The following is a 24033-nucleotide window of genomic DNA, read 5'->3' as shown; positions in this document are numbered from 1 at the left end:
ACAATCAAAGTCACCAACTTGCACACTTACCCCGGGGTTCAGAGACATGTACCTACCTTGCGGACCCCCTCAGATGTACATCTTCCAGATGGGGGCCGCCGTAGCTGCAGTCATGACCTCCTCGGAGGGCGAACAGACCAGCCTCACCAGCCTCGCCATCCACGCCGTCCACCTCTGACACGCGGAGCTCCACAACACAGTGCTGTGACACATCCACCTGTACAGCAGGAGGGAGGGCTACCGCAGAGAGAGATGCGGCGCAGAGGGCACTACCCTCGCCACAGGGTCCACAGACCGAGGCTCAGCTTCCTGGACCTCTCTGAGCAGCCGTGCACACGGAGGCTCAGAGTCACTCGACATGTAGTCGTGGACATCTGCAGCCTCCTTCATGCCGAGCTGCTCCTGGCTGGCCCGAGCACCATCTTCTTACCTGTCGCTGTCAAAGTCACCACTGCCCTCAACAACTTCTCCTCCGCATCCTTCCAGGGTGCCACCGGGGACATCGCCGACGTCTCTCAGTCGTCTGCGCAAAAGAGCCCTGCAAATACACCTACACCCACTCTGCAGTGACACAATGGGTGGCATCAGTTGTGGGTCTTCATAGTGATCCTCAGGAGAGGGCATTATTGCACAAACCAGACAAGATTCGCAAAGACATGGCAGTAGTGGTGCCAATATAATATGTAATGTGAGTTGGTCAGAAATTCAATAGAAGTAAAAACCATGACAAACCCTCAAACACCCTTGTGCATTCCCTTCATGCTCATGACATGTTTGCCTTACGCTGCCTACTGCACATATGTGATGCATGCCCTGTGGCTGCAGCACAGGTAGTGGCAGGTTGAGTGAGGCTGGCCGTGAAAGAGATGCACGAGAGGGTGAGTATGAGATAGAGCCATGAGATTGTATGAGGATTGGGTTGAGTGGTAGTGGCGGGATGAGTACTGGAGAGGTGAGTAGGTGCAGGTAAGATGAGGATGAGGTTTGAGTGGGTATGAGGGGTGATGTGACAGAGTAGTGTTGGCAGTGCAGAAGGAGATGTGGGTTGGGGGCGGTGATGTGGCAGACGGAGTGTAGGGGAAAGACTACGTGTACTCACTTTGGCTGACCTACTGAGGTCATTGGAGCGCCTCCTGCACTGTATGCAGGTGGGCGATATGTTGGTGGTGCAGGTGACCTCCTCTGCCACCTCGAGCCAGGCCTTCCTGGTGGCAGAGGCAGGCCGCTTCCTCCCGCCCGCCGGGGGGAAGATCTCTGTCCTCCCCCTCCGCCTCACCCCGTGTATTGATAGCTGGAGTGAGGCATCATTAAACTGGGAGCAGCCTTCCCCCTGGGCTGCTCCATGCTGTAATTTTTTCTATTTGTTACAGCATCTGTCAGTGGAGGACTGCCCCTTTAAATAGAGCTCCTCCAGCTGACAGATCTTACTGCGCATGCGCAGCCCGCCCGACGCGCAGATCAACAGTGGGGAACCCGGAAGACCAGGTAAGTGGATCCAATTATGCTACGATCGCGCGGGGGGCTGACTCATTTCGCCGGGCGCGTTACCCACGCGCTCGATAGCCCCCCCGCCGAGAACCCGCAGCCCTGGTAACATCGGGCCCAATATTTTAAAAAATATATAAATTTTTCTTTGCCAATTCTGGGCAGCCCCGAGGCTGCCAGCCACACTACACTACAGTGGGGGTTCAAAGCCTGCAATGGCCATTCTCTGCCCCCTCCCAGGTGGGGTCCCCAATGAAAACTGGGCATCTGGCCTAAATTGTGCTAAAAACCTGATGCTGAAAATCTGCCACGATTCTGCCAAGGTAGAAAATCCTGGCTCTGATTCCAAAATTCCAATCCTGGCAAGGTTACTGAACCTCAGTAAGTAATTTTTTTTAAAGAACTGTTCAAAGTAAAACCATAATAAACTGTTTATCCAGGTAGAGGCTAAACGTTACTGAAGTTTTCATGATTTTAGTTATAGTTTGATTTCATGCAGTCAATATGATTCTTGTCTACTATGCTTTCATGTGAAAATTCTTCAAATACTTTTGCAGCCTGCACAAACTAATCTAGGAGGGTTACTGTTTAATTTCTTAAATATATAATGCGTTACATGTTATTTTTTTTCTCTGTGGCAGGAGAACCACTGTCGAAGGATCAAAATCCTGGGCGATTGCTATTATTGTGTATCGGGTCTTACTCAGCCAAAAACCGACCACGCTCATTGCTGTGTTGAAATGGGATTAGATATGATTGACACAATCACGTAAGTAATTCATTTCAAAAGGAGAATATTGTCAGTTTTAATCGTAATTTTTGGAAATAAACGAAAAAAACACAAGTACTTCAGTCCATACACTTAACTGCTAATCACGGGTTTTAGCAGTTCCCGAAGGTTGCTAATTGCTCTCATAAATAAGAACATAAGAAATAGGAGCAGGAGTAGGCCGTATGGCCCCTCGAGCTTGCTCTGCCATTCAGTAAGATCATGGCTGATCTTCTACCTCAACTCCTCTATCCCACCCTGTACCCATATCCCTTGATTCTCTTGGTGTCCAAAAATCTATCAATCTCAGTCTTGAATATACTCAACGACTGAGCTCTCTAGGGTAGAGAAGTCCAAAGATTCACAATCCTCTGATTGAAGAAATTTTTCCTCATCTCGGTCCTAAATCACCAACCCCTTATCTTGAAACTGTGACCCCTAGTTCTAGACTTTCCAGCCAGGGGAAACAGCCTCTCAGCATTTACCCTGTCAAGCCCTCTAAGAATTTTATATGTTTCAATGGGATCACCTCTCATTCTTCTAAACTCCATAGAGTATAGGCCCATTCTACTCAATCTCTTCTCATAGGACAACCTCTCATCCCAGGAATCAATCTAGTGAACCTTCATTGGTTCTAAGGCAAGTATATCCTTCCTTAGGTAAGGAGACCAAAACCGTACACAGTACTCCAGGTGTGATCTCACCAGAGCTTTATATAATTGCAGCAAAACCTCCTTAATCTTATACTCCAACCCCCATGCAATAAAGGCTAACATACCATTTGCCTTCCTAGTTGCTTACTGTACCCGCATGTTAACTTTCTGTGATTCCTGTACAAGGACACACAAATCCCTCTGAATACCAACCTGTCTTAGTCTCTCACCTTTTAAAAAATATTCTGCTTTTCTATTCTTCCTACCAAAGTGGATAATTTCATATTTCCCCACATTACACTCCATCTGCCACCTTCTCGCCCACTCACTTAACCTATCCGTATCCCTTTGCAGCCTCTTTGCATTCTCCTCAAAGCTTACTTTCCCACCTAGCTTTGTATCATCAGCAAACTTGGATACATTACACTTAGTCCCCTCATCTAAGTCATTGATATATATTGTAAACAGCTGAGGCCCAAGCACTGATCCTTGCAGCACCCGTTAAAGCCTGCCAACCTGAAAAAGACCCGTTGATTCCTACTCTCTGTTTTCTGTCCATTAACCAATCCTCAATCTATGCTAACATATTACCCCCAGTCCCATATGCCCTAATCTTGTGTAACAACCTCTTGTGTGGCACCTTATCAAATGCCTTTTGAAAATCCAAATATACAATAGCCACTGCTTCCCCTTTATCTACCCTGCTCGTTACACCCTCAAAAACCTCTAATAGATTTGTCAAACACAATTTCCCTTTCATAAAACCATGCTGACTGCCTAATCATATATTATAATCCTCTAAGTGCCGTGTTACTAAGTCCTTAATAATAGATTCTAGCATTTTCCCTACTACTGATGTCAGGCTAACTGGCCTATAGTTCCCTATTTTCTCTTTCCCTCCTTTCTGACAGATGTTATTGTTACAAGTTATGAATGAATAACTTGTAGCAATAAATTATTGGGTGTCTGTCAGTACTATATCAGATCTTTAATGGTAGCACAGGGAGACTACAAGGAGAATGAATTTCTTTTTTGCTAAAGTCACATTTGACAAAGGTAAATTTATTTTGTCCTTCCTGACTTAGGCCCTGTAATTCAGATGTCTGCAGCAATGGCTAGCTACCCTGCTTTGGCAATCAGCTAGCTTAGTTACCAATCACAAAATGACATCCAATCAGGTCTTGGCCTGGCCCAGTTGTAACTGCTGCCTGTGGGGAAATAAGCCTGGTCCTGACCCTCACTTACCTCGAAGTCCAGTAAGAGAGTTTGTTAGGTATCCACTTTGTGTGAGGAAGGAGATCCTAAACCTTCTACACCGGAAATAATCTCAAATTAGGGCTAGCAAAATTAATATTTGTTGAGGTGTGGTTCTAAAGACAGAACACTCTTATACGTTAGTGAATCTCATGTGGCACTGATCATGGTAGGTCAGGGAATATGTGGTTTTATAAGGAAAGGAGCATTATACCATGTATGTATTATTCTGCTGCTAAAATGCAGCTCCATGTTACTTGGTGTGACTGTTTCCGTGCGGGAGCAGACGGTAGTGAAATGAAAGCCACGGCGTAGCATTATCGGCATCGTTGCCATTTTGGGTCTTTTTTAATTAGGTCATCTTAGATTACGGCACAATATAATAGAAAGTATTTAAAATCATGAAAGAATGGGACAGGCCAGATCGAAACTGACTGTTTCCAGTACTTGAGCGGTCAAGGACAAGTGGCCATAGATAGATGATTAAATTTAAGAGACTTAGAACTTAGGGCAGGAGAAATTTCTTCACACAGAAAGTTGTGGGGTTGAGGAATTCACTTCTAGTGTTAGTTTAGCTCTCGCGCCTCATTTGGGGGGGGGGGGGGCGAGTGGATTTTCGGGCGGCAGGAGGTCCTGCAAGGGACCCGCGGGAACGGTCCCCGGCAGTCAGGTAAGTGGTGAAGGGGGTCCACCGGGCCACTCCTGCTCCTCCGGGCCCCACGAGGAAACAAAAAATAATTAAAAACTTACCTTGCTGGACTTCATCTGGCCCACGATCCTGGTATGTCCTGGCAGGGAAGCCACCACTGCTCCCCAACTCAGACCTTGGGTTAAAATTGCAGATCGGGTTCCGATGATGTAATCAGAGTCCGATCTGCATATTTAAAGAGTCCCCTACTCCATTTTAACTGCCCCCTTGTCTAGTTTCCGCCAGGTGGGGAAGTTAAAATCGAGGCCTATGTTTTTATATTTTAATTGATGGCCCTGTTCTCTTCATCATTTTAAAGACCCCAACCATTTCACCTTGAAGTTCATGCTTCTCTACTGAATTTGCTGAGACTAAACTGATAACAAAGTGCCCTAAGACTTGGTATCAATCTGGTGGCCCTCCTCTGAACCTTCTCCAAGAACCATCCCACAGCTTGTGAAGGGACCAAAATTGAGCACAGTATTCTCGATATTGCCATTACAAGGCCTTGTATACAATAAGTATCATAATTCTAGTTTTGTATTTAATTATCCTAGCTATATAGCCTTGTGACACTGGTTGTGGATCTTCAGTGTTCATGAGCTACAGTTACCAGATCCTTCTTCTGCTCTGCAGCCTTAAGTTTGTAACATTGCATAATATATAAATGTCTGGAATTATCCCAGCTCCAAGGCATCACAATGCATTTATCCACATTGAATTACATCTGCCCATTCCCCATTGTATCTACATCAGGCTGCAATCTATTTATTTCATCTAAAAACCTAATTCCCACACACATTTTGTGTAATTAGCTAATTTAAGAATTATTCCCCTGATGCCTTCATCTAAATAATTGATAAAGATGGTGAATAGCAATAGTCCCAACATGAATCCCTGCGGGACTCCATTACTGACTGAAACCCACGCAGAGCTGCTACCATTAATGACTATGCTCTTCCTATGTGAATGTAACTAATTCTTTATCCAGCATAAAATCTGCCCAGCCAATCTATTGGATGCAATTTTATTTAACAGCCTTCTGTGCAACATTTTATCGCAGGCTATTTGGAAATCTAGATAAAAAGGACCTAAAATTCCTGGGGATGGAGAGAGGATAAGCCCCATTTCCCCCAGGAGGGTGGAGCCTTGAATATGGGCTGGAACCTGGCACCGTGGGGATTCCGCCCCATTTAGTCCAGACCATTGAATTCCGGTCGGGGCGGGGGGATCGAGCAGATTTTCTGCTTGCCCTCCTCTATGTCAGGGGGGGTGTCAAGTGACACTTACATAAGAACATAAGAAATAGGAGCAGGAGTAGGCCATATGGCTCCTTGAGCCTGCTCCGCCATTCAATAAGATCATGGGTGATCTTTTACCTCAACTCCACTTTCCCACCCTATCCCCATACCCCTTAATTCCCTTAGTCTTTCCGGGCTTCCCTGTGAAATTCCTTCCTTTACACCCTTGAAAGCTTATGTCAGTTGAGACCCGGTGTGATTTCATTCAGAGGCCCTTTGGAAGTCCCCAAACCATCACTAGAATAAGTTAATTGATTCTGGAGTAGATCGATTACCTGTTCTAGTCGGAATGGCTCAAGTGGGAGCCAAAGATGGTAAAAAAAAATGTTTCTCTTCATCTTATTTGGGTCTCAGGGACTTCAGGCAAATTGATTCGATCCAGGGTGGCCACCGTTGATGCACCCTTGCAGGCACAGGCGACCTGCCTCAGCTATACCCACTGTATTGGGGGCCGGTCTCTAGCCTTGAGCAAGGGTGGGCGGGGTGCTGCTCTGCCGCATTGACACCAGCAGAGCAGAACCTTAGGAACTTACAGGCCACAATATCTACTGGGCTACCATTAGCCAACAACCAAGTTGGTGAGAGAGGACCTCTGTTTCCCAAAGCCATGTTGGAATTCCCCAGTAACTTTGCTCTTTCCAAGTCATTGCATAGCACATCTTTAATGCCTTCTTGTAGCAACTTACAGACAACTGGAGTCAATTGAAATGGCCTATAATTCTCAGGTTCGGAATAAATATAGGTACCACGGGCTTCTCTCCAGTCCATGGGAACAATTCTAGACCCCAATGAGCCATTAAAAAAATCAGCCAGCAGCTCGCATAACACAGTCCCCATTTCTTTTCGCATTGTATGATGAATATCATCAGGGCCAGCAGCCCGATCTGCCTTAAGAGCCCTAATCCTTGCCAGGACTATTTCTGCATTGGCCTCCATGGAATAATTTTAGTAGCACATCTATCTGTCACTGTAGCAACTCAGCATCACCTTCAGTAGTGAAAATAAATCCAAAGTAACCATTTAACAACAGGACTCCATATAAATCTGCCCGACAGAACCTCTCAAAGGCCTTTTGCAGTCCTTGATCACTCTCTGATTCCTAACATAACTAAAAACATAGACTTTGTACCTTAGGAAGAAGGTATACACAACATCCCTATTCTAGTATTCTAGGAATATAAGCATGAAAGGCTGAAGGGAAAATTCAAATATTGAAGGACAAAATTGGTGATACATGTCTAGGGGGTCCAGGGGCTAGCTATCCTGGAAGAAAAATAGTTTTTACATGAAAAAATATGCATTTTGGTTAATTTTAAGCATTTTTAGATTTCGCAATTAATAGATTTTTAATTTTAAGAAAAGAAAACAAAAAGTGACTTTCGGATGTTCAATAGAATCACTTACCAAAAAGTAACCTCAACAGTAACTCTCCCCGACCCAGGTCACGCAGGCATTCTACCCCTTCCAGGCCCAATTCACAGAGATGCTGGCCCCGATATTTGCTCAGTGCCGTGAAGAGAGCTGGGGGGAGGATTTCCGGACGGGAAACCCGGAAGTACTGGTTTTCTGGGCATCCTGCTGATTTTGATGTCAGGATGTCTTTTAAATTTTTTCAGCAGGTTTCCCACCAAACAGGCAGCATGATTGACAGACTGGCTGACTGTTTGGACAGGAAAGCAACCAGGGAGTGGATGCCTGATAAGTGGACATCGGGGCCGGGAGGAGGAGGGGTGGGTGGGTTGAGGCCGGACATCAGGAGGGGGGTCAATCATCGGTGGGGGAGGAGGGGTCAGTCATCGGAGGGTGGCGGGGGAGTCAGAGATCATGGGGGGGTCGGAGATCGTTGCGGCAGCAGTGGGGGTCGGACATGGGGGGTGGCGTCGGACGATAGTGGCAGGTAAGCTTGTTGGGTCTGGAGGAAATGCTCCTGCTCCTCCTGGCCCACAAGCAGTGCAATAAAGGCACTTAACTGTTGATCTAGCCCTTCTTGCCTCCTCCTCCTACTTGAAGGTTAAATTACCCTCACTGTGCACCATCCAACTCCCCACCCTTTCACACAGACACTCTCTACACCCACTCTCCAAGTTCATACTGACACTCTTCTCCCTCTTTCTTGTCAATTCAACCTGGCCACTCTTGTCCCCCTCTTGTTATGAAGGTTGGTGAAGAAATAGAAACAGCAGATGAATTTAATGAGGTAAAGATACTTTTAGCTGCGGGAGATGAAAACCAGTTGATTCAAGGGAGCTAAGGTAAGCAGCAGGGTGTCAGAACAAACATGTACCTGCTCTGGGTCAGCAGTTGGAGTAGAAAGTATCAGAGGGAAATCGGAAGGGGGAAACGTCAGGAAAAGGCGAACCTTGGATGTTGGTGAAGCAGAGAGAGGCAGCAAGGCAAAGTGGTTTGGGAGAGAATTCTAGAGGGTAAAGGCATAGTGATTAAAAGACTGGCCTCCAATGATGGAATGTGGGGAATGGGAAAGAGTAGTAATCTATAGTCTGAGAAACAAAGGATGGAGGATAAGATGTAGAACTGATCATAATTCAGTTAGAGTGATCATAATTCAGTTAGATTTAGCACAGTTATGGAAAAGGACAGAAATAAAGCAGGAATAAAAGTTCTAAATTGGGGAAAGGCCAATTTTACTAAGCTGAGAAGTGATTTAGCAAAAGTGGACTGGAAACAATTACTTGAAGGTAAAACAGTGTCAGAGCAGTGGGAGGCATTCAAGGGGGAGATTCAAGGGGTTCAGAGTAAACATGTTTCCACAAAGAAAAAAGGTAGAGCCCCCTGGATGACAAGGAGCATACAGGGTAAGATAAGGCAAAAAAGGAAAGCTTATGTCAGATACCGAGAGCTCAATACTGCAGAAAGCCTAGAGGAGTATAGAAAGTGCAGGAGTGAAATTAAAAGGGAAATTAGGAAAGCAAAGAGAGGGTATGAAAAAATACTGGCAAATAAAATTAAGGAAAACCCAAAAATATTTTCTAACTACATAAAGAGCAAGAGGATAACTAAGGAAAGAGTAGTGTCCATTAGAGACCAAAAAGGTAACCTATATGGGGAGGCGGAAGATGTGGGTATGGTTCTTAATGAATACTTTGCGTCTGTCTTCACAAAAGAGGGGAACATTGCAGAGATTGTAGTTAAGGAGGAGAAGTGTGAAATATTGGATGGGATAAACATAGTGAGAGAGGAAGTATTAAGGGGTTTAGCATCTTTGAAAGTAGATAAATGGCCAGGCCCAGATGAAATGTATCCCAGGCAGTTAAGAGAAGCAAGGGAGGAAATAACGGATGCTCTGACCATCATTTTCTAATCCTCCCTGACTACAGGCATGGTGCCAGAGGATTGGAGGATTGCTAACGTTGTACCGTTGTTTAAAAAGGGAGAAAGAGATAGACTGAGTAATTATAGGCCAGTCAGTCTAACCTCGGTGGTGGGCAAATTATTGGCATCGATTCTGAGGGACAGCATAAAGCGTCATTTAAAAAGGCATGGGTTAATCAAGGACAGTCAGCATGGATTTGTTAAGGGAAGGTTGTGTCTGACTAATTTGATTGAATTTTTTGAGCAGGTAACAAGGAGGGTCGACGAGGGTAATGCATTTGTCGTCGACATGGATTTTAGAAAGGCTTTTGACAAGGTCCCATATGGCAGACTGGTCAAAAAGGTAGAAGCCCATGGGATCCAAGAGAAAGTGGCAAGTTGGATCCAAAATTAGCTCAGTGGTAGGGTAATGGTTGACTGGTGTTTTTGCGACTGGAAGGCTGTTTCCAATGGGGTCCAGCAAGGCTCAGTACTAGATCCCTAGCTTTTTGTGGTATATATTAATGATTTGGACTTGAATGTGGGGGGCTCGATCAAGAAGTTTGCAGATCATGCAAAAATTGGCCGTATGGTTGATAGTGAGGAAGAAAGCTATAGACTGCAGGAAGATATCAATGGACTGGTCACGTGGGCAGAAAGTTGGCAAAAGGAATTCAATCCAGAGATGTATGAGGTAATGCATTTGGGGAGGGCAAACAAGGCAAGGGAGTATACAATAAATGGGAAGATACTGAGAGATGTAGAGGAACAAAGGGACCTTGGAGTGCATGTCTACAGATCCCTGAAGATAGCAGGACCAGTAAATAAGGTGGTTAAGAAGGCATACGGGATACTTTCCTTTATTATCCGAGGTATAGAATATTAGAGCAGGGATGTTATGCTGGAACTGTATAAAACATTGATTAGGCCACAGTTTGAGTACTGCGTACAGTTCTGATCACCACATTACAGGAAAGATGTGATTGCACTAAAGAAGGTACAGAGAAGATTTACAAGGATGTTGCCTGGCTGGAGAATTTTAGCTGTGAGAAAAGATTGAATAGGCTGGGGTTGTTTTCTTTGGAACAAAGGAAGCTGAGGGGAGATTTAATTGAGATATATAGATAGAGTGGATAGGGAGGACTTATTTCCCTTACCAGGGGGCATCGATTGAAAGTAATTGGTAGAAGGATTAGAGGGGAGCTGAGGAGAAATTTTTCACCCAGTGGGTGGTGGGGGTCTGGAACTCACTGCCTGAAAGGGGGGTAGAGGCAGAAACCCTCAACTCATTTAAAAGGTACTTGGATGTGCACTTGAAGTGCTGTAACCTACAGGGCTACGGACCAAGTACTGGAAAGTGGGATTAAGCTGGATAGCTCTTTTTCAGCCGGCATGGACACGATGGGTCGAATGGCCTCCTTCTGTGCCGTAACTTTCTATGATTCTATGATTCTATGGAGAAGATTTCCCAGGAATGTAGAGTAAGGCCTTGAAAGGATGTGAAAAGAATAAGGAACTTGAAATTGATACATTGAATCACAGGAAGTGAATGGAGTTTGGTAAGGTGATGGGTCACCGTGGAAGAGGACTCCAGCCACAGAATTCTGGTTTAGCTGAAGTTTACATCGGATGGAAGTGGGGAAGCCAGCGAAGAGCATTTGAGAAATTAAGCGGTGAGGTGGTAAAAGTGTACATGATGGTCTTAGTAGTGATGGGCATGAGACATGGGGATAAGTGGTCAATGTTCCAGAGATGTAAGAATGTCATCTTGGTGACAGATTAGTTGTAGGGTTTAAACCTACATTCAGTTGAACAGAAGATTCCGCACCATTGGTTTCAGCCTGGCAATTTGATGGAATTGGAGCCCGAGGCATGAAGGAGCTCGCAAGAGCTAAACAAGAGTGTTTCTGTTTCACTGAAGTAGAACTTTAGGAAATTATGGCTCATCCCAGATTTGATGTCAGAAAAGTAGCCAGTTAATACACAAACAACCCTGGAGGCAATGGTATGGTGGTGGAGAGGCTAGTGTTGGATATTACAAGCAAACATGTTGTGCTCGCCCTATGATTGGATATGGCGTTGCCAAAGGGCAGCTTTGTAGACAATGAATAGAAGAGCACCAAAGATCAAACCCTGGAACACAGGGGGTAACTGTGAAATCATGGGGGGAGAAGTTATTGGAGGAGATGTGTTGGGACAGGTGGGAGTGGAAACATGATAGAATGTCACCATTATAAGCACAGTACAAGAAAAGGAGACCCAAAAGGCATGCTTGTGGAGTTCCCTCTTCTCAAGCCCCGAACTTCGTAACTGCCAGGACTGCACCCCTATAGATTTTCCAGGCCTTATGAATTGTGGGTTTGAACGTAAATTGTGTCTAATGTTTGCATTCAGGATTCCTTCAGGGATGTTTTTTGCTAGTTGTAGCCATGTTGTGGTGAAAGAAGTGAAATCAAATCAGTGGATGGGCTTTCTAAATGGTAATGTCATTGACATCGCTCATGGAATTCAATGATAATAACCTGGATACAAACAGTTGATGTGATGGAAAAAAATGAGGAGAAATGAGAAAAAGGCAAAGAAGTTTACTCCCCCAATACTAGCAGATGGTAATAATGGGATATATTGTCTCTGGTGGAACAGTAGAAGACTAGAAGAATCATCAGCTCTATTAGATTGGGGATTGTCAAACAAGTTGTAATTCTACTACAAGTTCCAAGGGGTAATTTTATGAATTTGTACTCTTGGGAGGAATTTTGCCTGCTGGAAGAACATATCAGAAATTCAGGTGCAGAGGTCAGTGGGCTCCATAAGATTTTCCATCTGTAGGGTTTGTCACTACACAATCCTATCAGTGTCCAAGGATTGCTGAACTCTAGACGGTAAATTTTGAAAAAGAAATACATGAACAAATCATAAGACTAAACACAATTTTATTTAAATGATTGGAACAAGTTCATATAACCTTTTCACAGTAGAGTGTGATTGTTGAGTTTGCCGGGTGATCAATCCGCTGTACTCAAGGCTGTTGCTTCTTTTTTGATGTTGTAGCTGTTTGACTGCAGTCGCAGGAAGAGAGAGATAACTTTTGGTGTGAGGTCTTCTTTTATGTTGTTTCAGAACAAGGTGATGTAGAATTTGGGGAGGCACTACCCATGTCTTCGATCACCAGCAGACCTCAATGATTGACAGTTTAGGCTTTGATCGTTAACGTACCTCAGTGATTGACAGTTAATCAATTAAAACTAGATGCCATGATCTCATATGTCAGACAGTTGGTCTTCAATATGTCCTGTTGGTGCTTCACACTTCTATTGACTAATCATTCCGTGTGTTGGAGACTTGACTACCTTCATTTTTTTAATTCGTTCATGGGATGTGGGCGTCGCTGGCAAGGCCAGCATTTATTGCCCATCCCTAATTGCCCTTGAGAAGGTGCTGGTGAGCTGCCTTCTTGAATCGCTGCAGTCCGTGTTGTGAAGGTTCTCCTGCAGTGCTGTTAGGTAGGGAGTTCCACGATTTTAACCCAGCGACGATGAAGGAACGGCGATATATTTCCAAGTCGGGATGGTGTGTGACTTGGAGGGGAACCGTGCAGGTGGTGTTGTTCCCATGTGCCTGCTGCCCTTGTCCTTCTAGGTGGTAGAGGTCGTGGGTTTGGGAGGTGCTGTCGAAGAAGCCTTGGCGAGTTGCTGCAGTGCATCCTGTGGATGGTACACACTGCAGCCACGGTACATTGGTGGTGAAGGGAGTGAATGTTTAGGGTAGTGGATGGGGTGTCAATCAAGCGGGCTGCTTTGTCCTGGATGGTGTCGAGCTTCTTGAGTGTTGTTGGAGCTGCACTCATCCAGGCAAGTGGAGAGTATTCCATCACACTCCTGACTTGTGCCTTGTAGATGGTGGAAAGGCTTTGGGAAGCCAGGAGGTGAGTCACACGTCACAGAATACCCAGCCTCCGACCTGCTCTTGTAGCCACAGTATTTATGTGGCTGATCCAGTTAAGTTTCTGGTCAATGGTGACCCCCAGGATGTTGATGGTGGGGGATTCGGCGATGGTAATGCTGTTGAATGTCAGAGGGAGGTGGTTAGAGATGGTCATTGCCTGGCACTTGTCTGGTGCGAATGTTACTTGCCACTTATCAGCCCAATCATGGATGTTGTCCAGGTCTTGCTGCATGTGGGCACGGATTGCTTCGTTATCTGAGAGGTTACGAATGGAACTGAACACTGTGCAATCATCAGCAAACATCCCCATTTCTGACCTTATGATGGAGGGAAGGTCATTGATGAAGCAGCTGAAGATGGTTGAGTCTAGGACACTGCCCTGAGGAACTCCTGCAGCAATGTCCTGGGGCTGAGATGATTGGCCTCCATCAACCACTACCATCTTCCTTTGTGCTAGGTATGATTCCAGCCACTGGAGAGATTTCCCCCTGATTCCCATTGTCTTCAATTTTACTAGGGCTCCTTGGTGCCACACTCGGTCAAATGCTGCCTTGATGTCAAGGGCAGTCACTCTCACCTCATCTCTGGAATTCAGCTCTTTTGTCCATGTTTGGACCAAGGCTGTAATGAGGTCTGGAGCTGAGTGGTCCTGGCGGAACCCAAACTGACCATCGGTGAGCAGGTTATTCGCGAGTAAGTACAGCACTTTCGATGACACCTTCCATCACTTTGCTGATGATTGAGAGTAGACTGATGGGGCGGTAATTGGCCAGATTGCATTTGTCCTGCTTTTTGTGGACAGGACATACCTGGGCAATTTTCCACGTTGTAGGGTAGATGCCAGTGTTGTAGCTGTACTGGAACAGTTTGGCTAGAGGTGCGGCTAGTTCTGGAGCACAAGTCTTCAGCACTGCAGCCGGCATGTTGTCGGGGCCCATAGCCTTTGCTGTATGCGGTGCACTCAGCCGTTTCTTGATATCACGTGGAGTGTATCAAATTGGCTGAAGACTGGCTTCTGTGATGGTGGGGATATCGGGAGGAGGCCGAGATGGATCATCTACTCAGCACTTCTGGCTGAAGATGGTTGCAAATGCTTCAGCCTTGTCTTTTGCACTCACGTGCTGTACTCCGCCATCATTGAGGATGGGGATGTTTACAGAGCCTGCTCCTCCCATCATTGCCTCTTGATGGCCTTGTGGTCTGTTGCTCCTTTATCTCATCAGTGGTTTTGGCACATCAAAAACCTGATAGAGGAGTTCTGGTAGTTCCTATTTGCAGAATTTAAATTGATTGTCCAAATGTTCAAATGTAACATTTAAAAGCTATCTACCAGTTTCTGCTCCTCCATTGCTCCAGGAGCTAGTCTCTGGTATTAACACATCTCAAAGAAAATGGGATCCCTTCCACACACCATGTGGATTGTGGCCAAGCTGTCTGCCTTCATTGTCCCAGCTAAGTTCCAATGTTTTTACAAGCCAAAAGCGTGTTCTGCAGGTTAAAGGGACAAAGTTAACCCTTTCCCTTATTTGTCCAACGTTCCGAATTCACAGTATCAAAAGGGGTATTAAAGGGGTTCTTACAGTGTCTTTAGCATACAGACACGCAAGAATGTCCAACTCCGTGGTGCAAAAAGGCCCTGAAATCTCACACCATCCATTAGTTTAAATTTATAAAATGTACCCTATAGTGCCAGTACAACTATTCAACGGCATGGCTTTGTCAAACAAGCAATCTGAGAATTTTTCAGAGCAAAGACAATTGACGGAAAAAACAGGAATTTTTGATAAGCGTGAAAGCAAAAAAAGCCTCAGCTTGTGCTGCCTGCTTCCTGTGTCTATGTCATTGTAAATCTTAGCAGGTAATAATGTGCTATATTTATGATGTTGTATGTTCTTGACAGATGAATACTATGCTTGTAAATGCCACTAATTGCTGCCAAAAGGAGGTGGGCTACTCCACTAAACAGCGAACTATAACAATGTGATTCATTTAGATCTGTCAGGCTGTGCTTTGTTCAGCGTTGCTTAAATTGATTATAGCATATGACAGTTATGGATTTTCATAATTGAGATTAGATTTTCCTATCCTGCAGTATATATTTTTGGACCTCTTGATTTTGTTACCTTCCTTGTTTCAGTCGTTGAATTGTGTTTTCTTTTCATGAACTTTATTAAAATAGACAGGTTTTTCTATGTTTGTCGGTTCTTGTTAAAAGTTATAGGTGTACGCTGGGAACAGCTAAGAGCTAGCAATGACCGAAGCATTGAAAGTGCCCTTTAGAAATATAGCACAAGCCATCTACAATGCGACTTGTAGTTTTGCAAGACATGATATGGCTAGATTGAGAAAAGAATCTTGGACCAGACATTCCTCTTTTATCAAAAAATGGGAGAAATACCTGTTTTCCACCCAAAATTATTGAACCATTAATAAAATTACAGGAACACATACTTTTGAAAGTAATATGTCTGGTAATGCAATTTCAATAGTGGAAACATAAAATAGCAATCACGACATATGCGCAACAATAATTCGATAACTCTTAAGAAGCAAACAAGCTATTTAACCAGTATAAATGTGGAACGCTTGTTGAAACAGTGGTGGAATGCATAAATTGTGGTGGAAATGTTTAAATGACAAATGTGAGAATGAGTCCCTGTAAGTACAGCTAACCTCTGAAGTAGAGCAATGCAAAGAGAGTTGTGGGAGGGAGGACAACTCCTGAATACACAAAGAAGCCTGGCAGCATGTCACTGTCAGAGTGAACTCGATCTCAGCAACTCAGAAGGAAGTTACACAGCCTAAAGAAGAGCACAAAGGAAAGGCATATTGCAGTAAACTAGCAGCAGAAAACATATTTGGAGTTTATCATAGAAGTTACAACATGGAAACAGGCCCTTCGGCCCAACATGTCCATGTCGGCCAGTTTATACAACTAAGCTAGTCCCAATTGCCTGCACTTGGCCCATATCCCTCTATACCCATCTTACCCATGTAACTGTCCAAATGCTTTTTAAAAGACAAAATTGTACCCGCCTCTACTACTGCCTCTGGCAGCTCGTTCCAGACACTTACCACCCTTTGAGTGAAAAAATTGCCCCTCTGGACCACCTTAAATCTATGTCCCCTCGTTATAGACTCCCCTACCTTTGGGAAAAGATTTTGACTATCTACCTTATCTATGCCCCTCATTATTTTATAGACTTCAAGAAGATCACCCCTAAACCTCCTACTCTCCAGGGAAAAAAGTCTCAGTCTATCCAACCTCTCCCTATAAGTCAAACCATCAAGTCCCGGTAGAATCCTAGTAAATCTTTTCTGCACTCTTTCTAGTTTAATAATATCCTTTCTATAATAGGGTGACCAGAACTGTACACAGTATTCCAAGTGTGGCCTTAATAATGTCTAGTACAACTTCAACAAGACATCCCAACTCCTGTATTCAATGCTCTGACCAATGAAACCAAGCAAGCTGAATGCCTTCTTCACCACCCTATCCACCTGTGACTCCACTTTCAAGGAGCTATGAACCTGTACTCCTAGATCTCTTTGTTCTATAACTCTCCCCAACGCCCTACCATTAACGGAGTAGGTCCTGGCACGATTCGATCTCCCAAAATGCATCACCTCACATTTATCTAAATTAAACTCCATCTGCCATTCATCGGCCCACTGGCCCAATTTATCAAGATCCTGTTGCAATCCCAGATAACCTTCTTCACTGTCCACAATGCCACCAATCTTGGTGTCATCTGCAAACTTACTAACCATGCCTCCTAAATTCTCATCCAAATCATTAATATAAATAACAAATAACAGCGGACCCAGCACCGATCCCTGAGGCACACCGCTGGTCACAGGCCTCCAGTTTGAAAAACAACCCTCTACAACCACCCTCTGTCTTCTGTCGTCAATCCAATTTTGTATCCAATTGGCTACCTCACCTTGGATCCCGTGAGATGTAACCTTATGTAACAACCTACCATGCGGTACCATGTCAAAGGCTTTGCTGAAGTCCATGTAGACCACGTCTACTGCACAGCCCTCATCTATCTTCTTGTTTACCCCTTCAAAAAACTCAATCAAATTCGTGAGACATGATTTTCCTCTCACAAAACCATGCTGACTGTTCCTAATCAGTCCCTGCCTCTCCAAATGCCTGTAGATCCTGTCCCTCAGAATACCCTCTAACAACTTACCCACTACAGATGTCAGGCTCACTGGTCTGTAGTTCCCAGGCTTTTCCCTGTCGCCCTTCTTAAACAAAGGCACAACATTTGCTACCCTCCAATCTTCAGGCACCTCACCTGTAGCTGTCGATGATTCAAATATCTCTGCTAGGGGACCCGCAATTTCCTCCCTAACCTCCCATAACGTCCTGGGATACATTTCATCAGGTCCCGGAGATTTATCTACCTTGATGCGCGTTAAGACTTCCAGCACCTCCCTCTCTGTAATATGTACACTCCTCAAGACATCACTATTTATTTCCCCAAGTTCCCTAACATCCATGCCTTTCTCAACCGTAAATACCGATGTGAAATATTCATTCAGGATCTCACCCATCTCTTGTGGTTCCGCACATAGATGACCTTGTTGATCCTTAAGAGGCCCTACTCTCTCCCTAGTTACTCTTTTGCCCTTTATGTATTTGTAGAAGCTCTTTGGATTCTCCTTTGCCTTATCTGCCAAAGCAATCTCATATCCCCTTTTTGCCCTCCTGATTTCTCTCTTAACTCTACTCCGGCAATCTCTATACTCTTCAAGGGATCCACTTGATCCCAGCTGCCTATGCATGTCATATGCCTCCTTCTTCTTTTTGACTAGTGCCTCAATCTCCCGAGTCATCCAAGGTTCCCTACTTCTACCAGCCTTGCCCTTCACTTTATAAGGAATGTGCTTACCCTGAACCCTGGTTAACACACTTTTGAAAACCTCCCACTTACCAGATGTCCCTTTGCCTGCCAACAGACTCTCCCAATCAACTTCTGAAAGTTCCTGTCTAATACCATCAAAATTGGCCTTTCCCCAATTTAGAATTTTAACTTTTGGGCCAGACCTATCCTTCTCCATAGCTATCTTAAAACTAATGGAATTATGATCACTGGTCCCAAAGTGATCCCTCACCAACACTTCTGTCACCTGCCCTTCCTTATTTCCCAAGAGGAGGTCAAGTTTTGCCCCCTCTCTAGTCGGGCCATCCACATACTGAATGAGAAATTCCTCCTGAATACACTCAACAAATTTCTCTCCATCCAAGCCCCTAATGCTATGGCTGTCCCAGTCAATGTTGGGAAAGTTAAAGTCCCCTACTATTACCACCCTATTTTTCTTGCAGCTGTCTGCAATCTCCTTACATATTTGCTCCTCAATTTCCCATTGACCATTTGGGGGTCTGTAGTACAATCCTATCAAAGTGATCTCTCCCTTCTTATTTTTCAGTTCTACCCATATAGACTCAGTGGGCGAACCCTCGGATATATCCCCTCTCACTACTGCCGTGATGTTCTCCCTAATCAAGAACGCAACTCCCCCTCTCTTACCTCCTGCTCTATCTTTCCTATAGCATCTGTACCCTGGAACATTGAGCTGCCAGTCCTGCCCCTCCCTTAGCCATGTTTCAGTAATAGCTATAACATCCCCGTCCCATGTACCCATCCATGCCCTGAGTTCATCTGCCTTGCCCATCAGATTTCTTGCATTGAAATAAATGCAGTTTAATCTAGACTTCTCTTGGTCTTTGCCCTGCTTTCTCAGACCATCTGTCCGGTCATGTTTTGTACACTCTCCCTTACTGCCTTTTGTTTCTGTCACCACTGTACTTCCCACTGACTTCCTGCATCGGTTCCCATCCCCCTGCCACATTCATTTAAACCCTCCCCAACAGCACTAGCAAACAATCCCCCTAGGACATTGGTTCCAGTCCTGCCCAGATGCAGACCGTCCAATTTGTACTGGTCCCACCTCCCCCAGAACCGGTTCCAATGGCCCAGGAATTTGAATCCCTCCCTCTTGCACCATCTCTCAAGCCACGTATTTATCCTAGCTATCCTGTCATTCCTACTCTGACTAGCCCATGGCACTGGTAGCAATCCTGAGATTACTACCTTTGAGGTCCTACTTTTTAGTTTAACTCCTAACTCCTAACTAAAAGGAAAGTAATGGTTGTTAAAGGTTAGCAAGAGTGTAACAAGTAATGCAGTGAAACTGAAGATAAATTTCATGATATGTGTCAAGATGGGAAAGAGCACTGCATGGAGGGATTTTTATGGGTTAAATGTAGTAAGTAATATATTAGAAACATAGAAGCTTTCGCACAAGAGGAGGCCATTTGGCCCTTCTGGCCCCGTGGAATTGAGGATCCTCTTGGGGGCTAATTTATGCAGTACCATTTTCGTACTTTCTTCCCAGAATGATTCCCCTTTCCCTGCTTTCTTTAAGTAATTATCTAGTAATTCTTGGAATGCTGTCACTGATTTAACATTGATCACCACTTGTGGCAAAGCATTCAACATTCCGATGACTGAAGAAAAGTTTCTTCCAACCTTCCCTTCATGCATCTAATGTTGAGTTTTCAATTCAGGAACATGGGAACAGGAATTGGTCATTCATCATTCATCCCATCAAGCTTGTTCCGCCATTCAGTTAGATCATGGCTGATCTGTATCTGAACTCCACCTACCCGCCTTGGATCCACTGTTCCCTCTAAGCTGCACACGTGCGCAGCTGCGCAAGTCTGTTGTGGGCCACGCACTTAAATATTCCGTCCACGCACTAATTCAGTGCTCTCGGCCCCTCTCTCACACTGACCAGTCCCCAGGCCCCTCTCTCATACTGACCAGTGCCCGGACCCCAGACCCTTCTCCAGCTCTGCCTCCCCGGTCGCCTATGCTCCAGCCCCAGGCAGGCTGCTCTGCCTCTGGTGCTCGGGAGTGTCCAAGTGTCCGGAGGTCCGAGTGTCCGATCCCGCGCCTTCAGCCTCAGCCACTGCATTGTTTACCGTGTTGCTCGGAAATGCAGTCAGCGAGCAATTGATCGGCTGTGTGGAAACCAGACCAGGAAGTAAAATGAAATCGATGTGTTTGACAGTGGCAAATCACAGACCGGACAGATCCACCCAATCACAGATCAGGCATCTCCACCCAATCAGAGACCAGTCATCGCCATCCAATCAGAGACTAGGTGTCTCCACCCAATCAGAGACCAGGCACCTCCACCCAATCAGAGAACAGGCATCTCCACCCAATCAGAGAACAGGCATCTCCAGCCAATCACAGATCAGGCATCTCCACCCAATCAGAGACCAGGCACCTCCACCCAATCAGAGAACAGGCATCTCCAGCCAATCAGTGACCAGTCATCGCCATCCAATCAGAGACTAGGTGTCTCCACCCAATCAGAGACCAGGCACCTCCACCCAATCAGAGAACAGGCATCTCCAGCCAATCAGTGACCAGGCACCTCCATCCAATCACAGATGAGGGGTCCATATGTAGAGGCAGCCAAAACTAATGAGACCTGCAAGATGTACAATTGGAATGCAATAATTTGTTCAACCCTGCTGAGGATTCAATTGGGGGGGGGGGGAGAGCTTTAATTAAACTGTTCCCTATCCCCAAATTCACATTGACTGACTTGACAGCTGTTTTGTATTTCTGACTCAATTTAAAAATTCTGATTGCACACGATTTATTTCTGTTTGAATCAGAGTCATTGGGCCTGATTTTAGCACCCACTATCGGGTGCGTTCCCGGCGGGGGGGCCCCGAAAATCGCGAAAACCCGGAGCGGGACCGGATCCCGCCTCGATCCCGCCCACTTCCGGGTTCTGCGCTGACGTGCGGGGGTGCGTGCGAAGCCCCCGCTGGTGGGAATCCCGCAGGCAATTAAAGCCAGCGGGATGCCACTTGACAATATTTATCTAGCTATTTCAGGTCATTAAATGACCTGATTCAGCTGTCTTATTAGGAAGTGTGGGATTTTACCCTCACCTGAGACTGTTTCACATACTGGGGGAAACAGTCTCACTCCAAACGGACGTGTTGCAGCCAGCAGCCTGTGGCAGCTGCCAAGGTGCACTCCACGGGGGGGGAGAGACCCTTCACCAACGCAGGAGGCCACCCCGTCACGTAGGGCAACCCCTGCCCTCCACCACCCCCTCCAAGCCAGAAGATACACCGACGTGGAACCGCAGCCCCAGTCCGAGGAAACACCTACCTCCCGTGCACAACCCCTCAGACCAACACCTGCCAGATGGGGGCCGCCTCGACATCCTCGGAGGACGAACAGCATCACCAACCCCAGCAGCCTCGCAGTCCACGCCGTCCGCCTCATCGACGTGGGGCCCCCCAACACGGTGCTGTGGCACACCCACCTGCACAGCAGGAGGGAGGGCAACCACAGAGAGAGATGCGTCGCAGGAGGCACTACCCTCCGCAGAGGGTCTACAGACCGAGGCTCAGCTTCATGGACCTCTCCGAGGAGCAGTGCATACGGAGGCTCAGAGTCACTCGCCAGGTAGTCGCCGACATCTGCAGCCTCCTTAATGACGAGCTGCTCCCGGATGGACCAAGCAGCATCTTCTTACCCGTCGCCGTCAAAGTCACCACTGCCCTCAACTTCTTCGCCTCCGGATCCTTCCAGGGTGCCAGTGGTGACCTCACCGGGGTCTGCCAGTCCTCTGCACACAAGTGCATAAGGCAGGTCACCGATGGGTTGTTCCACAGGGCCTCGCACTACATCAACTTCGCCATGGACGAGCGCAGCCAGATGGAGAGGGCGGTTGGATTCCATGCTGTGGCTGGCTTCCCACGGATGCAGGGTGTAATCGACTGCACCCACATAGCAATACGGGCACCTCCACATGAGCCAGGGCTGTTCATCAACAGGAAGGGGTGTCACTCCATGAACGCCCAGCTCATCTGTGTCCACCGCCAGAGATTCCTACACGTGTGCGCCAGATACCCCGGCAGCTGCCACGATGCCTTCGTCCTCAGGGAGTCCACCGTCCCGCCCCTCTTCCATGCACCCAACACCGGCAACGGCTGGCTCCTCGGCGACAAGGGGTATCCCCTGCACACGTGGCTCATGACACCTCTGAGGAACCCCATCACCGAGCCGCAGCGTCGATACAATGAGAGCCACATTGCTACCAGGTCTACAATTGAGCAGACCATATGGCTGCTCAAGATGCGCTTCAGGTGCCTCGATCGTTCTGGGGGAGCGCTCCAATAGACGCCATTCAGAGTGGGATGAATCATAGTTGTCTGCTGTGCCCTGCACAACATGGCCCAACAGAGAGGGGTGACGCTGGAGGAGGCCCCATCCACACCGGCCACCCACATTGAGGACGACGATGAGGAGGAGGAGGTGGAGGAGGAGGAGTGGGAGGAGGAGGTGGAGGAGGAGGTGGAGGAGGAGGAGGAGGAGGAGGAGGACGCGTGCGAGGATGAGGAACGACCCATGGGCCGAACACCGGCTCACCAGGATGCTCGCCAGGCCAGGGAGGCACTCATATGTCAACGGTTCTCCTAGGATCAGATAGTCTGAGGCGTTCACATCTCCTCACTTGCACAGACGAGGGGCCATACCAGCCCCCTCCACAGAAGAGTGTCGCCAGTACTCCTGCACCCACTGTAGTGTGCCCAATGGACGGGACCAGGTGTTGGTCGTCATGATGGCCCGCAAGGAAGGGACCTATTGCACAAGCCGCAGAAGAATGGACGAGAGGTGGCAGGAGTGGTGAGAACGATTGTGTTTACTATGTACTTAGTGAACGACTATAAATAAAAACATTACAAATTGACAGACACCCTGGTGCATTCCCTTTGTGCTTATAAGACCGTTGGCTTACGTTTACGGGAACCCCTACGTGGTGCTACCCCTGTGACTCCAGCAGAGGTAAGTGGCAGGTTGCTCCTGTTCGTGCCCTGACCGGGTGGACGCTTTGGGCCGACGCCCCCTGGGTTTCGGTGCCCGTGAGGGCATCTCCACGGACTGCTCCTCCTGCACCTGTGCAGGGGCAGACTCGGCCACCTGGAGAGGAGGCACCATTGCGGGTACTGGTTGAGAGGGGGGCAACGGGTGAGACGTGGGGGCACCTTGAGTAGCGTCCCCACTTCCATGTCCCCGGTCACCATCATCCCTCTCATGGCCTCGGCCCACATCACCCCTTCCACGCTGCTGGACTACAGTTTGGATGGCATGTGTGAGGCCTTGCAAGGCCACCTGTAGCGTATCCGTCAGCCTGTTTATGGTGGCGGAATGTTGCTCACCCTGAATCCGAACAGCCGTTGTCAGGGCCTGCATGGACTCGATGTTGAGCTGTGCGTGACGCTCGAGGGAGGCGAGCCTGTCCTCCACCGCAGACATTCCCGCACCTACCCGCGACACTATGTCGCCGATACCCTCCTGTCCCTGCGCCACCAATGCCCGCATGCAGGAGTTGGACTCCTCCATCACCTGCGCGATTGTGGACAATGCGCGTGGCACCTCTCCCAGTACCTCAGCAATGTGCTGGTGCCCCTCGACGACTCTCCTTTTGACTGGTGGCCCCCTGGGTTCAGCATCTGGGTCTGGCTGAGCAGAGCCTGGAGAAGAGTGCTCCCACTGACGCGGACCCTCCGTGGCT

The 24033-nt window shown here is 46.9% G+C and overlaps 1 protein-coding gene across 1 annotated transcript in view; it reads left to right on the top strand.

Moving 5' to 3' along the window:
* LOC137342003 (adenylate cyclase type 1-like) overlaps positions 1-24033 on the top strand; it is a 259297-nt gene that overhangs the window by 87552 nt on the left and 147712 nt on the right. The window contains exon 5 of the mRNA XM_068005581.1: positions 2127-2254. Within this exon, the coding sequence (XP_067861682.1) occupies positions 2127-2254 (128 nt within the window). The remainder of the gene's footprint in view (positions 1-2126; positions 2255-24033) is intronic.

The sequence above is a fragment of the Heptranchias perlo genome, chromosome 2, assembly GCF_035084215.1.
Source record: "Heptranchias perlo isolate sHepPer1 chromosome 2, sHepPer1.hap1, whole genome shotgun sequence".
Lineage (NCBI taxonomy): Eukaryota > Metazoa > Chordata > Chondrichthyes > Hexanchiformes > Hexanchidae > Heptranchias > Heptranchias perlo.
The sequence above is the reverse complement of the archived record's forward strand: the minus strand, read 5'-3'. Positions and strand labels throughout refer to the sequence as shown.